Below are 17,083 nucleotides of genomic sequence, written 5' to 3'. Positions count from 1 at the left end.
AAGTGATAACAATAATCTTATGAGATCTATTATCACCAAAAGAATTATGGATCATATGTGCATGAGGGGGAGACATATTCATGTTGCACTCTTTTTCCCTTAGTTCAGGTTTTGTCCCAATGGGTTTTCCTGGCAAGGTTTTTAACGAGGCAACTTGCAAATAGTTATGAATATGAAATATATATTGTACTCTTTTCCCTAGCTCAGATTTTGTCCCACTGGGTTTTTCTGGCAAGGTTTTTAACGAGGCAACTATAAATCATGTTAACATACTTGCATTTTATGAAGCAAGTAGAGAATGTGTGTGAGTGAGATCATTGGCATAGCATATTCGGGAAACATATGGATTGCACTCAATAAAGAAGTATCAACCCAAGCGATTCTCTATGGATAATACTGCTTGCATCGTTCAACTAAAAGGAGGTACATTGAAGGAGATAGAGTTAGAACACATTTCACGAAATTCTTCTTTATACGCTTCAAGAAAATGCATATTGGTGTTCAACATATTCAATCAAGTGTCAATCTTACAGACTTATTCACAAAGTTATTACCAACATCAACATTTGAGAAGACGGCAGACAAGATCGAAATTCGTCGATTAGAAGATATCCACAAATGGCTAAATGAGGGGGAGTTAGTTTACACTATACTCTTTTTCCTTTGACCAAGTTTTCAGCAATATTTTTAATAAGGCAGCTATTATGGACATCCAAGGGGGAGTGTTATAAATATTAATAATTATGTGGATGTCCAAATCTTTTATTTATTACCATGAATTGTAATCAACATTTCTCTTTTCCTTAGTTTCCCCTTTTCTTAGTTTCTTAATATCTCACTCTTGTATTTGTATAAATAGGGGTTCACCCCATTGGAATAAACAACTCAGAAATTCTCATTCACTTTCTCTTTCTCTTCTTCTTCTTCTTTCTTCTCATCTACTTTATATTATTTTATATTATTTCTACTTTATATTATTTTATAACATTATGTTTATTTTTAGTAATTTTAAGCATTGATTTATATTTATATACATTAATGTTTATAATTTTGATATTGTATTTTATTGAAAAAAAACTTATTAAATTATAATAATTCATACTAAAATAGATAATAAATATTTTTTCTTTAATAAAAACGTATTTAATTTGTTTATTTTTATAAAACTGTTTATTATTTATTTAATTAATTTTACAGAATTCTTTGTTTTGAATTTTAATAAACATGTTTTATTATTAATAATTTTTAAAACATTAATACAATAAACATAAGGATAAAATATTACAAAATAATATTAGAAACATTAATTACAGTTTTCTGTTTATGGTAATTAGTTTAATTATTAATGATTTATATTATTTAATGATTAAAATGTATGGTTTTATGTAATAAATTTTCAAAATATATAAGTTTTTTAAATAATTTTTTTTGCACATTTTTTATAATTATTTTATTTTTATTGTACATTTATGAAAAGAGCCCTAAATTATAATTTCTAAACCTAATTATCTCTCCTCTCCTTTTCAGAACAAAATTTTGATAAAGAGATTGAAATAACAGAAAGTTAACACTCTGTGTGGGAGAAAAAATTACTATATCCCATATATGTAAACTAGCTAGCTAGTTCTATATTTTTTTTATTATTATTTTTCAATAATGAAGTGTAATTCTAGTTGGGTTAGGTAAAGTTAATCATGAGCGTTTTTTAATAATAATAATAATAATAATAATGTAACTTTCTAGCTGTATTCAGAAGAACTATATATGTATACGTATAGGTATAGTGATCTGACTATTTGTTAGTTGTTTTATTATTTCAATTTTAATTTCTTAACATCACAATATAAGCAAACATTTTAAGCAACTATATCTATTGAGGAGATTTATTATAGGGTGATTCTACAATGTACCTCCTTAAAAGGGATGTACTGATATACTCTTAACTTGTTTCGGTTTCAAGAAAATTTTTTTAGTCTAATTTTTTTTTTCTTATTCATGTACGTTATAACTATTTAAGATAATCTACAAAATTTTGAGAAATTTCGAATAATTTACAATATAGAAAATAATATTCAAACAGTCTATTTTACACGCGTATAAAATAAAATAGTCACGCGTGCAATACACTGTTTGAACGTAATTTTCGGCATGTTAAACTTTTCCAAATTTTTTAAAATTTTGCAGGATGTCTTAAATAACTATAATGTACATGACCATGAGAAAAATTTGACTAAAAAATTATTTCGGGTACTAAAACAGATAAATGTGTATCAATGTATCCATTTTAAGGGGATCCATTATAGAATTTTCCTTTATTATATATGTAATAATTAATTACGTTATATTAAAGAATAAAAAAACATAAGTGTTATGCGGCTAAATTATTAATCCTTAAACTTTATATGTATTAAATTATGGAATAATTACATAAGACACTATTTTTTATAAAATATTTACATTTTACGTTCAAAAAATATTTTTTTATTACATTTTTACGACTTTCCAAAAAATAATACAAAAACAACATAAAATCAACAAGAAAACTATATAAAAGTAACATCAAAATAACAACAAAAAATAACATACAGATAACAAAAAATCAACAACAAATTAACAAGATTACAACATAAAAAGACCGTATTTTCTGTAAATAAAATCAAAAAAATTGTAAAAATATTTAAAATTCCGTGAAACCGTATTTTTGTAATTTTTTTTTTTTGTTGTTTTTATGTTTTTGTGAAATAATCCCTTAAATTATGTCCTTAAATTTTTTAAAATGTTAAAAAAAAAATTCAAAGAGATTGTTAGATTCACATTCAAGAACTTTTCATTCAATTTTATAATGGAGACCTTACATTAATAAAAGTTTAGGAGTACACGATTTAATACTGTTAAATTTTGAAAAATATAATTTGATATATGTCAAAATTTAATATATACATAAATATAATTTAATATACATTAAAGTTCAGAGGTCGAATTTAATTTATAGAATTCATGGACAATGATAATCGGCACGTTAATAAAATAAATATTGAACTAAATTGGACAGAATAGTCATTGAATACAATAATTTTAATAGTTTAGAAGAATATTATTTAATAGTCTGAAAAATTCAAAGACGCAATTTAATACATATTAAATATTAAAGTTTGAAAACAAAAATGGTATATAATATATGTTGTAAAAAGGGTTAGTTCATAATGATCTTATGGTTACACCTAATTTTTATCGGAAATACACTAACTAAATCATAAACATAATATGATGACAGGGCCGGCCCTAGGCATAGGCGGGCTAGGCCCGTGCCTAGGGCCCACACTTTCCGGGGGCCCAAAATAAAAAAAAAAAATTTATTAGGCTTTTATTTAAGTAAAATTTAAGTGTAATATAAGCAACAAAAATTCATAGCTTAGTTGGTTGAGGTGGATGTCATAATGTTTAAGGTCATGGGTTCAAATCCCATAACACTCTTTTTTTGATTTTTTTTTATATATTTTTAAGGGCCCCAAAATTTAATCCGTCTTGGGCCCATATATTTTCAGGGCCGGCCCTGTATGATGATTATAATAAAAACCAAGTTCCAAAAAGCACCACAACAGTATTGTTATGATCTCCAATTACGTTTGTAGCCCCCAAATGAAAGAAAAAAAAATGCTCCACATCATAGGATTAGAGGGTCCCAAAGGCTTCTTCTTCTCTTGTTTTTTGTCATTGTCTTATGTGAATTTTTACATGAAAGATTTTTTTTTTTTCAATAAATAAATAATTAAACCGTACACGTAAATAGATTTCCTGATGTGTGGGTGCCTGGTGGGACACAATTTTTAGATAATTTTTTTCAGCAATTAATTAATAATTCATTGAAAATAGATCAAACCCTTTATAGGTGTGTGTAAGTTGTTTTTTTTTTATTTAACTAAACCTTTTATTTTTAAAAAGCTAATAAGTTAATTAAATAAATATTTATTGGTTATAATTGATGCGAAAGCTTTCTGATCCACTTACCAAATTTATTTTTTTAGTAGTAGTCTTTATTTGACTTGCAAACAAATAAATTTAGTGAGTGGTGACCGCGCGTATTAATATTTATATGTTAAATCACATAAAATCAACTGAAAATCACATAATCAAATATGCATTTTACCAATTACAAAAATATTTATGATCGAATATCTAAACATGTATATACTACGTACAACCAACCAATTTTATTCATAACAAATAAATTGAAAGAAACAAAACTATTGGTCGTTGAGTGTAATTTTTTAATTTTATGAAAGAAAATAAAAAGACTAATTCTTGCATGGGAAGTGACCAAATGAAATGCAAACAAAGAGCTATTACTTTTGATAAAAGCTTACGTGTGTACAGACAGAAAAGTGGGCCTTAGTTCCATTTTCTTTCAGAATATTCTTTCTACTTTTCTGGGCCCATAATATTTTCAAACCCAAAAAGAAAAAAAAATAGAAAAAAATTACTCGATTGATTTTCAAGTATCAAGGAGAAGCAACCACGGTTTTCACATTAACAAAAGCATTATTAACGATTCTTTCTTCCTTAAGCAAAATGAGTTTAACAATTATTTTTCAATGTAATAAAATATGAAATATTATTTAACAATGATTATTATATATAATATAGGCCATGCATGCATGCAATGTATCTATGTTTGAGTTTGATGATAAGGTCAGCAAACAAAACCTAGGCTATTCTTGTTTATGGATGAGATTGCCACGCTAGCCAAACAAAGGAAACACCACTTGTTTGGGAGGATCCAAATCACCATATCCAAAATGCTTGGTTTAGAAGTGGAGCCCATTTAATTAGTTGGGCCATTGAGAAAATAAGTGGGGTCCATAATATTAATAAACTATATTATATATTATATATTATATATCGATATTGGAATTTGGAAATATCCAATATTATAGCTAATTAGCTATACACTTATAACTTAGGCTATTAGGCCGGCAAGGTGTTAACCTCAAGCCTCAACCTCCATCCATTCCAACTCAAATCAGCCACCCAAATTTGATTGAAAAGATAAACTCACCCCATATATACCCTCTAATCTTCTCTTTAAAATATATATTTTTTCTTTTATTTTTCTTCTTTCTAATTTTGTAATTTTTTTTTTTCTTAAAAAAAGAAAAGTTTAAGTTAGAAACACGAGAATTTTATTAAATGGTCAGTGTAACAACTATATTTAGATATTAGAAAAAATAAAAAATTACTCTATATACTATTTTTTTTTTTAATTTTTTATTTAAATTTACAGTTTGAAATGTTGTGGTAGTTTTTATGCAATTCCATAAAAATAATAATAAAAAAAAAACTATTTTAAAGTGTAAAAATAAAAATAAAAAATCCAAAAAAAAAAAATTAATACCATGTTTAAATAATTTTATAATAATATATATATTTTGAAATCATTTTATAATAATATATTATTGGTTCCTTTTATTTTTTAACAAAATTATTGATTACTTTTTTTACTTTCTATTAAAAATATTGTTTTCCAGCATTTTTCTCTTTTAAGAAGTCAAAATTAATAATTGTTCATTTTTTACTTAGTTTGAGATTTTTTATTTTTTATTTTTGGTGAAATTCTTATTTTTTTTATCAAAACATGTAAATTCATACTTCTATCAAATTAAATAATTAAAATTTCAATTCTTAAAATAAAATTATACATGAATTCTTTTTTTTCCCGGAAATTTATAATATTATATAATACCATACTGTCAATTATTTTACTATAGAATATACTAATTCCTTATAATGTTTTTTAAAAAAATTATTACCTATAGTGGTGATTAAAAAGAAAGAAAAACTCACTTTTCTTGTATGGAAAATTGGTACAATGTTCATTTTAATGTATATAAATGATATTCTCAATGAAAAAGTTAATTTTTTTCTGCTTTATCCATTTTTCATATAGTACTAAGAATTGGTACAATGTTCATTTTAATGTTCCAAAAATAAAAATAAAACAATATATTGGTAGAATAATAATTGATTGATGAACGAGATCATTGACATGATCTTCGACCATTGATATTATATATATATTTCTTTGTATTTAATTTAGATTACTTATATTATATGCAATCTCTATTCTAAGCATTATATTCCCTCGATCATAATTAATAATAATCAAAGACCATGGCTTAATTATTCAATTATGAGTATATATATATATATATATTTCTATATATATAGCATTGTTTATCATTATCATTTTTTATTTTTTTTTTGTGACAAGAGGATACTGCAAGAGTCGTGTAGTAGTCAATAATTTGAATCATACATATATAATCTGAAATATTACAAACTCTAAGATGTCATAATCAATTCGAACCAAAATTATACTTTCTTATCACTCCAAGCCACCCAAAATTCAATTAAAAAAATCATCATGTCCATTTCACGTTCCTTGCATGAGATTCTAATTTTGAAAACAACCACTCAAAAAATATATACAATAAATAAATCTCTCTTTATCTATATAATTATTCATTTAATTTAAAACAATATGTTGACTGGATTTTTAGCCAACCGACGCGGAGTCGTAATAAATGAGATTTAGACCAAAATCACAATAATAAATGCAGTTAATAATGCCGGAATTCGTAATAAATGTAAATAAAAGACACCGGAATTTAAAGAGGTTCGGCCCCGGATGTCGGTAATAGCCTACTCCCCTTGAGTTTTATTGATCTGAGTTGCAATAGTCAAGAACAGGCTCTTGATTGCAAAGAATGAGAAATCTTTATTTTTCTAAGTGTTTCAGATTGCGGATCCCCTTCCCAGGTCATGGGTGACCCCTTATATAGGGGAGGGGGGTCGGTGCTTCTCGCTTCAGGAGACGCGACCAACGCGGAACCGTCTCCTTGATTTTCGGAGGCGGTTGGAGTCTGATATTTAGGAAAATATCCCGCTATTTTCGTGGGTTGACAACTGTCTTTGAGCCTTTCGCGGGATTTTAACATTTGAAGGAGTCACTGATGACAAGGGTCCCTTAGGGGTGTGACATGGTTGTCAACCACCTTTGAGGATTAAGCCCATACTTGGGGGTAACACCCTCGAGACTCTCGCTGAGGGGGGATGACCACTATCATAGTTAGGTGACTCCCCCATGGTCCAACTTGAGAGAGAGAGGGGGTCCCCCCCTTAAACCAGTTGGGGGGGTTCCCCCCCCTTAAACCCAAGTTGGGGGGGTCCCCCCCCTTAAACCCAAGTTGGGGGGGTCCCCCCCCTTAAACCCAAGTTAGGGGGGGGTCCCCCCCTTAAACCCAAGTTTTCTTTTGGGGGGAGAAGAACAAACACCCATATTAAGGGGGCATCTCAACAGTCATGACTTGGCTCCTTCTTCATTAATTTAGTCCCAGTATTTTTGTGCCACGTGGTATTATTCTTGACACGTCATCATCGTCAAAATTTGGGTAAACATTTGCCCCCCAAGTTTCTAGCGGTATGACCATACGGTAGAAACTTTCTTTGTTGTTCGGGTCTTATTCTGTTGTTGACGGCTTGGCACAGCAGCACCAAAAATACTATGCCTATACTAAAATAATTAATTTTTTTTTCTTGGCCCCCCCCCCCCCCCAAGATACCCCTTTGGGGGGTTAGGGGTACCCCGAGCCACCCTTCTTAGAGGTAGGGGCGGCTAATAGCTATGGCTTTCTTGGATGTCGGGGTGACATCCCGAGACTAGAGGTTATCGCCGAGGTAGAGGTTTCCTTGGATATGTTTGCTTCAAATATTTAGAGGTTATAGTTCACCCCTTTGTGAGTCAAAAAGGGGGGGGGGGCCCCCCCCCCCCCCCCCCCCCCTTACACCCCGGCGGGGGGTCCCCCTTACGCCCCTTTGTGAGTCAAAGGGGGGGTCCCCCCCTTACGCCCCTTTGAGAGTCGAAGGGGGGGGTCCCCCCTTACACCCCGAAGCCGGGGGGTCCCCCCCTTACGCCCCTTTGTGAGTTGAAAAGGGGGGGGTCCCCCACCCCGAAGCCGGGGTGTTACCCCTTAATTACCCCTTGAAGGCCGGGATGACACCCTGCTATAGGCGGGGGTTGGGGTAATATACCCCGAGACCATTTATAGGGGGTGATGCCTTGGGGCGACCGTGGTGTAATTTTGCGATTTGGAGTCAATCGTTATTTTTACTTTTTACACTTAGTAAGAATACTAAGCGTTGTAATGACCATTATTGCTCCTTTCATTTAGTTGCTTAGATGGTTATCTCGTTGTAAATTTTTATTGTGCATATCTTCTCTTCTCCTTTTATTTTTGTACTAGTAGGTGAGTCCATCATGGATAGCTTACTAGCATTACTCGGTGTATTCACCTCCTCGCCTTTTCCTTTTTGCAGATGCGTTATAGCGACTATTGGGGGGGTGAACACCGAGTAGACGAAGACCTTCTTCAACTTTTGTTTGAAGATTGTCCAGCGTCGCCCCCACACAACTCGTCTGGGGACGAGGGGCTTAGTAGTGTGTCAGAGACGTCCGACCACCTCTACCAAGAGAGAATAGGCGGTGAAGCATACAACAGGCATATTTGGGAGCTTGAAAAAGGGATACGATCTTATCTGCCCCGAGAGTGGACATACACTCTTCCCTTTGGTGAGATCAATATTCCAGTAGGGGTCCCCATCGGCCCGTCAGGGGGGTTTCCTTTGGCCGAGACTGCTATAACCACCGCAAAACTACCTACCATGCTGAACGCTATGGCTCGCACTAAAAAGAAGAGTCGGGTTAGTTCTTCTAACAGTTCCCATACGGCGGAAGTCGTTACTAAACGGAGGGTATCTGACGATGTTGAGGCTGATTCTGCCGATGGAGCCATGGAGGAGATAGTCAAAGAGTTTGAGAAATGGGTGGAAGAGGAAGCCAAGAATACCCTTTATAAAGCCGCCAAAGAGAAAGAAACAACCAAGGGTTCCCAACCAGCTACTCTCAAAATCAGTGAATTCGCCCCTAAAGTGCTCAAGGAAGTTCGCACTTCCCACTGCAAGACTAAGCAGACCCCCTTTGTGGCCCCTTCTGCGATCTCACCGAGACCCAACTCCAATATGTGGAGGAGTCGACTGTGAATGGCAAGGACTGCCGGTTAGTATTCCCCTCTCCGAATCAGTTGGCGCATGACCCTGGGGAGGGGCTGTGTGCATGGTCCCGTCGCCATATTACTTATGGGGGGGCACTCCCCCTTCATATTTTTTTCAAAGACGTGGCTGATTATTTTGGCCTTAGTCCGGGGCAGTTTTCTCCCTTGGCCATACGAGTTTTGACTGGCATATTTGTTTTATATAAGCTAATGAGATGGAAGTGGCCAACAGGCCATGAGGTACACTATCTCTTCGATCTGAGACCGATTAACAGCGAGTACCGGTCGGGATATTACGCATTTCAGCATGCACACAGGAATGTCAAATTCCTTCATGGTATGGAGAAATCGTCGAAGGAACATGATTTCAAAACTCTCTATTTTTTTGTGAAGGACATTGGGACTAAACACACCAAATTCCAAATGGTGGACCAATTCGAGAAGCCTTCCCCCACCATTGCCATGTAGGAGAGAGCTCTTGCGTTAGCCCAATTGCCTGACTATAAGAAGGATCTAAACATTCTAACATCCCTCCGGGCGTTAGATGATTTTGGGTTCAACTTTGTCGTTACTCCTTCTAGCGGAATGCGGGAAATCCCGCGACCCTTAGGACCTCCGCCAGTGGCATGACGGCATATAGCGAAAAGCACTATGCCCGGTGCCGCTAAGAAAAGGCCAATTAGGGAGTGTGACCCTCTTGGTGATGATCGCTATTTGTCTTACTTATTACATTTTTTCATTATTTTGCCTGTTACTAATCATTTTTGTGTGTTTTGCAGATATGGCCGGCTTGTTGCGACAAACAACCTATCAGGAGAAAGAGGGTTCGCCTTCTACCGCCTCTCCCATGGCTCCTCCTGGTAAGGTTAGGAAGACTAACCCTCGCCCGGCTATTGATATTCACACCCCTATTGCTGGATCGCCTCCCTCATCTCGGCCGCTTCCTCCTGACTCCGCATCCGGGTCCGCCAATGATACAACCCTTATTGGTTCGACGTCCACAGGGGCCGAGTCACTTGCTGCGCTGCCCTTAGAGGGTCGTTGTCAGGCTTTATCTACGGGTTTGAAGGGGGCACATGGCCATATTGAGGGCCTTATGGACATCATGGACAAGACCATGTCTAGGCTAGATTGTTTGCCCCCTGCCCAGATCGTTGCTCTTGGATGCCGCGAGATGATTAGGGTAAGTTTCTCCTACTTGTGAAAATTCTTTCCTTTTACCATTATCTAACATTTATGTAATGATGTGTAACAGGCTGCCACCATTACTTCTTATGGTCAATCTAGGGTTCTCGCCCTACAAGAGGAGCACAACAAGCAAGGAGCAGCCTCACTCCAACTTGAACTTGATGCCCTTCGCCAGGAATACTCCCAGAAGATTCGCGATCTAGAAACTTCTGTTGAAAGGGTTACTGCTGAGAAGGAGCGTTTCAGGGGTGAGCTTGAAAGTGTTACTGCCGAGAAAGAGCGTTTCAGGGGTGAGCTTGAAAGTGAGAAGGAGGCTCATGCGAAGGTTGTCGAGGAAAACAACATTAATGCCGAGGAGTGTGAGAAGCTAGCTGCGGAGGTGAAACAAATCGGAGACCTCTCCACCGATGTTTTCTTCAAATTCTGGCTAAACAACAAGAAAGCTGACTTTAATTATCTGGGTAAGAACATGGAAAGTATGCTATCTTATTGTCGCAATCGTGAGGAGGCAGAAACCAGGGAGAAGGCACAGACTGCTTGCATTCAGGCCGATTCATACCTCAACTTTGGGGTTGAGGCAACAGATGACTGTCCCCTCGATGACTTACTTGATGGTTCCTATTGATGTATTTTTACTTTTACAGATTTTATGCCCACTAGTACTCTTCAGAGATTCATGACTGTCCGGGCAGTCTTTAATCCCGTAACTTTACTTTTGAGACATTTGTGTCTTTAATCTTTTTACTTGGCCATCGGGGCCTTTATCTTCATATATGGTTTTAAATGTTGACTTTTGTTTGGCGTGAGCCACATAGCGTGGGTATATATTTATAGTCAACCATTCACCACACACAAGTTGCTCAAAACATTGAGTATTGCACCGACACTCTAAAAATTTTAATATCTACTTAAGCGAGGGTGCATTCTTGCTTACTAGTCCATATATGGGTGTGGTTGCCCCCCAAGTGACAATGTAGGTTTACCTCTTGGTCACTTATCTTATGACCGGGGTGTTACCTTTAAGCCTTGGTTGCTCACTGTTACCCATATATCTATGACCATTGTGAGGCTTGCAATTTGATTCAATAACAATCATACAAGCTGCGTCATTATATGAAAATAACTTGCAATTTTATTGATAAATGAAATTGGCGACAACGCCTTATTACATCACTACGTAGTAGTATGTGATTAAAACTAAAGCAAATCTAAAAGAAAAGACTAAATACTAATAAAGTTTCTAAGTTGCTTACGGGCACACCCTTAGCATGAGTTGTTGCTGAAAAGCAATTGTTATTGATAATATTTGCGGAGGTGTTGGCCGTTCCAATATCGGGGTACTGGTATAAGGTTCATGTTAGGGTCATACCGGCCGAGCCTATACGTGCCGGGGGGTACAACCTCTGTAACCTCATATGGACCTTCCCAATTTGGCCCCAATACTCCTGCTGTTGGGTCTTTAGTGTTGGCCAAGACTCTGCGTAGTACTAGATCTCCTACCTTGAAGCTTCTTTCCTTAACTTTTGAATTAAAGTATCTGGCTACTTTTTGTTGGTATGCTGCTAACCGTATTTGTGAGGCTTCCCTACGATTTTCCAATAGGTCCAACGATTCATTAATCATCTGGTGATTACTGACTTGGTTGTATGTCACTCGTCGGTGGGAGGGTGGGTCTAGCTCGACCGGTATCATCGCATCATACCCATAAGCAAGGGCAAAGGGGGTATCACCGCATGGCCGTTCTTTCTGTCGTCCTATATGACCACAAAACTTCGGGTAATTGCTTTGGCCAGCTTCCTTTCGCTTCTTCGAGTCTCTTCTTCAAAGTGTCTTTTAAGGTCTTATTCACCGCCTCTACCTGCCCGTTTGACTGGGGGTGCGAGACCGCCGAGAAGCTCTTTACTATGCCATGCTTAATGCAGAAATTTGTGAACAGGACACTATCAAACTGGGTACCGTTGTCAGATACCAATTTATGGGGTAATCCAAACCTACATATAATGTTCTTGACCACAAAGTCAAGCACCTTCTTGGATGTTATAGATGCTAGGGGTTCGGCTTCTGTCCACTTTGTGAAGTAATCGACTGCTACTACCGCATATTGCACTCCTCCTTTGCCCTTAGGCAACTGACCGATCAAGTCTATACCCCAAATTGCGAAGGGCCATGGACTCTGCATTTGCGTTAGCTCGTTGGGTGGAGCCCTTGGTATTTTTGCAAACTTTTGACATTTTTCACACCTTCGAACATACTCCATGGAGTCTTCTATCATGGTTGGCCAGAAGAATCCTTGCCTCAGTACCTTCTTGGATAAGCTTTGCCCCCCAGCGTGATTACCGCAAAAACCTTCATGGACTTCTTCCATTAGTCGTTGGGCTTGGTCTTGATGTACACATCGTAGTAGGGGCATTGAGTACCCTCGCCGATACATGACACCATCAATGATTAGGTACCGGGTGGCCTTCCTTCTCATTTTCTTTGCCTCGTTTTTGTTTGTGGGCAATGTCCCTTGCTCTAAGTAAGCGGCTATGGGGGTCATCCATGATTGAGTTGTATCGAGTAGGAGTACTTCTTCTTTAGTGTGGATGCTTGGCTCGGGTAAGTATTCTATTGGCACAAGGCTGGCTTTATCTATCTTTTCACTTGTTGCCAACCTTGCCAAGGCATCAGCGGTAGCATTCTCTTCTCGTGGTATTTGTTGAATGGTGTACCCTTCCAGTTGGGCAAGCAAGTCTTGTATTTTGCTAAGGTAGGCCATCATTTTTTCTCCTCTAGCCATGTACTCTCCCAAAACTTGATTTACAACTAGCTGGGAGTCGCTGTAAATGTCTAAGTGTCTGGCCTTCAGCTCTTTTGCTAGTTTCGAATACCGCAATTAATGCTTCATACTCGGCTTCATTGTTTGAGGCGGGAAACCAAAGCGAATGGCCGTGTGAATTCGTTGTCCCTCCCGGTGTTGTTAGGGTGATCCCCGCTCCCGATGGTAGTCGGTAGAAGAACCATCAACTTGTAGCTTCCAGGTTTCACCGGGGTAGTCTTGGTTTTCATTTTTCTCGGAGTTATGGACGTGTGGTTCAGGTGAATCGCTCAGGTCAGGCCTTTGGACGTCACTGGTTATTGTTGGTTGGTCGCCCTCTTGCGTTCCGGTACACTCGGCTACAAAGTCAGCCCGGGGCACCGCCCTTTAATAGCCAATCTTGGGCGATACGTTATGTCATATTGCCCTAACTCTATTGCCCATTTAAGGAGGCGCCCCGATGTATCGGGTTTTTGTAGCACTTTTTGGCGTAAGGGTTGGTCGGATGAGTACCATAATGGGATGAGCCTGAAAGTAGGGTCGAAGCTTCCTGGATGCTAAGATAAGGCAGTATGCAAGCTTTTCTATGAGGGGGTATCTACACTCTGCCCCAATCAGCCTTTTGCTCACATAGTAGACTGGGTGTTGTACTCTATCTTCCTCCCTTACCAAGACTGCACTAACTGCATGTTCTGTTACTGCTAGGTATAAGCTTAACCCTTCACCATCTAGGGGTTTCGAAAGAACCGGAGGCTGGGATAATTGCTGCTTTAAAGCTCGAAAGGCATTTTCGCATTCCTCAGTCCATTCAAATTTTTTGTTACCCCTTAGGATGTTGAAGAAAGGGACACATTTGTCGGTTGATTTGGAGACGAATCTACTCAAGGCGGCGATTCGGCCTGTTAAGCTTTGGACGTCTTTAACCTTAGTTGGGGACTTCATGTCGATCAATGCCTTTATCTTTTCTGGATTAGCCTCGATGCCCCTAGAGTTCACTATGAATCCAAGGAACTTTCCCGAGCTTACTCCGAAAGAGCACTTAAGAGGATTGAGCTTCATTCGGTATTGTCTTAGGATCTCAAAGCATTCTTTTAAATCTTCGATGTGCCCTTGGGCTTTCTTAGACTTGACCAGCATGTCATCAACGTAGACCTCCATGTTTCTGCCTATTTGCTCTTTAAACATCCGGTTGACCAACCTTTGATAGGTGGCTCCAGCGTTTTTCAAGCCAAACGGCATCACTTTGTAGCAATACAAGCCGACGTCCGTTCGAAAGCTTGTATGTTCTTGGTCAGGTGGGTGCATGCTTATCTGATTATACCCTGAGTACGCATCCATGAAAGTTAGAATTTCATGGCCGGCTGTTGCGTCTACCAATTGATCGATTCTCGGTAAAGGAAAACAATCTTTTGGGCATGCCTTGTTTAAGTCTGTAAAGTCAATGCACACCCTCCAGGTGCCATTTGGCTTTGGAACTAGTACAGGGTTCGATACCCGGTAGGTAGTAGGCCTCTTTGATGAAATTGTTGTTCCATAGTTTTTCCACCTCTTCCTTCAATGCCTTGGCCCTTTCTTTGTCGAGTAGCCTTCTTTTTTGTTGAACTGGCTTGAAGTTTTCGACGTCGATGTTTAAAGCATGACTTATCACGGTGGGGCTTATTCCCTCCATGTCTTCGTGTGACCAAGCGAAGACATCTTGGTTTTCCCTTAAGAACTGGATCAAAGCGGATCTTATGTCCTCAGGAAGGTTTTTCCCGATCTTGATTAATTTGGATGGTTGTTTGGGGTCTAATGGCATTTCCTCCAATTCTTCAATCGGACCAACCCCTGTATCAATGTCCCCAAAACGGGGATCAATGTCTTCGACCCCGTTTTGGGCGAGCCTTCATTGTTGAGAACTACTCGCCGCAGCTTTGAGGGATTTGGCTGCTTTCTCCTTGGTTGTGATGGATAGGTTGTAACACTCTCGTGCTACTATTTGATTGCCCTTCAAGTAGCCAATTCCACCCTTGGTAGGAAACTTGACGAGGAGGTGAAAGATAGAAGTGACTGCTTTCAGGTCATACAGGGTTGGGCGGCCGATTAAGGCGTTGTAGGGAGATATTGTATCCAATACCACGAATAAGGCCATGATAGTGACACTCTTGGGGGTTGTTCCCACTGTCAATGGTAACTTAATAAGTCCAGCTGGTGCCATACCACTTCCTGTGAATCCATAGATGAGATGTTCGCAGGGCTCTAAATCCTTTGCTCCCAAACCCATCCTTTCCAATGAGGACTTGAAGAGGATATTGGCTGATGACCCATTATCAATCATTGTCCTTGCCACAATCATATTGGCGATTTGTACCTCTACTACCAAGGGGTCGTTGTGTGGGTATCGAACGTGTTTGGTGTCCTCTTCAGAGAACGTGATTAACTCATGTTCATAACGAGGTTGCTTGGGAGCTCGCTCTTGGACAGCCAACACATCGTTACCCAGTTCATGTCGCAGAGACCGAGCGTACTTCTCTCGGGACTTTCCAGAGTTCCCCGCAAGGTGAGGTCCTCCAGATATAATGTCCAAACGGCCCGCAACGGGGGGAGGTAACAATTGTTGGTCATCTCCAACTGCTTGTTGTTGTTGTTGTCGTTGGGGCCGGTCATTGTCCCGTCGTATATATCTTTTCAAGTTGGGGTTGTTTTGTCTTATGAGAAACTCTATTTCCTCCTTCAGATTATTGCACTCATCGGTGTCATGACCGTAGTCATTGTGGAATCGACAAAACTTGTTCATGTCGCGTTTGCTAATGTCCTTTCTCATGGGATAAGGTTTGCGGTACGGTACCACTGAGTGAGTTGCATTGTAGATATTTTCTCTTGTGTCCAGGAGCAGGCTATAGGTGGTGAACCTTGGAATTGGATCTCGCCTGGGTGGTTCGGGGGTATTCTTTAGTCTTTTGTTATCATTGTTGTTACCGCCATTACTGTTATTCCCTCTCTTACCATTGTTGGAGCCATTCCTAGCGTTACCCCCTTGAGAGCTTTGACTATTTGAGCTTGTTCCGTTTTTTTTATTCTTAGTGTGGTTGAAGTTTTGAGCGTTTCGCTCGGCTTCTTCCAATTTAATAAACTCATCTGCTCTGTCAAGAAAGTCTCTCATAGTATGGGTTGGTTTCCGCCTTGTATCTTTCCATAGCCGACTTCCCACAAGGATGCCCCCCATGATGGCGGCCCGCTTGCCATCATCGCTTAGATTTTTTACTTTGGTTGCCTCTTGCATAAAACGTTGAATGTAGTCTTTTAGTGGCTCATCGGGCTTCTGCTTGATGGCGACTAAGTCACCCAACTCTGCTGGTATCTGTCGGGCTGAAGAGAATTGGGTGTAAAATAACCCCTCAAATTCATCCCAAGAAGTAATTCTTCCTGGGGGTAGTTTAGTAAACCATTGTTGCGCCGTGTCCGTGAGGGTTGCAGGGAAAATTCGACACCTAAGGTCATCCCTGATTCCTTGAAGGTCCATCTGGATTTTGAAGTTCTCCACATGAGTTAATGGGTCTTCACTACCCGTGTACTTGCAAGTGGGCATCTTGAACTTGGCTGGAATAGGGAGGTCATTAATCATTTGGGAGAAGGCAGACCCTCTCCTCCTTTCGAGGTCCAAATCAGTGGGTTTTGGTGCGGTAAGGTCCTTGACCAATCGAGTTAACTCGTCCAACCGAGCCTGGATCACCGGATCTGGCTGGTTGAGGTTGAGCAATATTGGCACCAACATTCGCTTGGTCCCCTTGGTCTGGCTCAGGTGGGTTCACTATGTTGGAACCGCGATTGTCTCTATTTCTGTTGAGGGTGTCTCGCAGGTCTCTACCCCTCCGGGGGCCTACCCGTTCAAAAACTGACCCAGTTCTTGGCCTCCCTCCAGCGTTCTGACTATCAGCCCTTCCATCAGCCGGGGGTGGTACTTGGTCATTCCTACCCCTTTGGGGTGGATTTTCAGGTTGATGTTGCCTAT

The 17,083-nt window shown here is 38.6% G+C and overlaps 2 protein-coding genes across 2 annotated transcripts; one reads left to right on the top strand and one right to left on the bottom strand.

The window, feature by feature from the left end:
• The first annotated feature begins 9,096 nt into the window (after window positions 1-9,096).
• On the top strand, window positions 9,097-10,920 carry LOC133039588 (uncharacterized). The gene is made up of 3 exons (XM_061118494.1): window positions 9,097-9,112; window positions 9,887-10,290; window positions 10,363-10,920. The coding sequence occupies exons 1-3, from the start codon at window positions 9,097-9,099 to the stop codon at window positions 10,918-10,920; spliced, it is 978 nt and encodes a 325-aa protein (XP_060974477.1).
• A 4,057-nt stretch (window positions 10,921-14,977) lies between these two features.
• Window positions 14,978-16,696, bottom strand: LOC133039553 (uncharacterized). Its single transcript, XM_061118432.1, has one exon. The coding sequence runs from the start codon at window positions 16,694-16,696 to the stop codon at window positions 14,978-14,980; it is 1,719 nt and encodes a 572-aa protein (XP_060974415.1).
• Between the last annotated feature and the right edge of the window lie 387 nt (window positions 16,697-17,083).

The sequence above is a fragment of the Cannabis sativa genome, chromosome 1 (assembly GCF_029168945.1).
Source record: "Cannabis sativa cultivar Pink pepper isolate KNU-18-1 chromosome 1, ASM2916894v1, whole genome shotgun sequence".
In the NCBI taxonomy this organism is placed as follows: Eukaryota; Viridiplantae; Streptophyta; class Magnoliopsida; order Rosales; family Cannabaceae; genus Cannabis; species Cannabis sativa.
Note: the sequence above shows the minus strand (reverse complement) of the source record. Positions and strands in the feature narration are given on the sequence as shown.

Bases quoted from the DNA above. Each gene is read 5' to 3' on its own strand.
- LOC133039588 (XM_061118494.1), top strand. The intron at 10,291-10,362 runs GTAAGTTTCTCC...GATGTGTAACAG, and splicing joins GATGCCGCGAGATGATTAGG to GCTGCCACCATTACTTCTTA.
- LOC133039553 (XM_061118432.1), bottom strand. From the start codon at position 16,696: ATGATTAATGACCTCCCTATTCCAGCCAAGTTCAAGATGCCCACTTGC.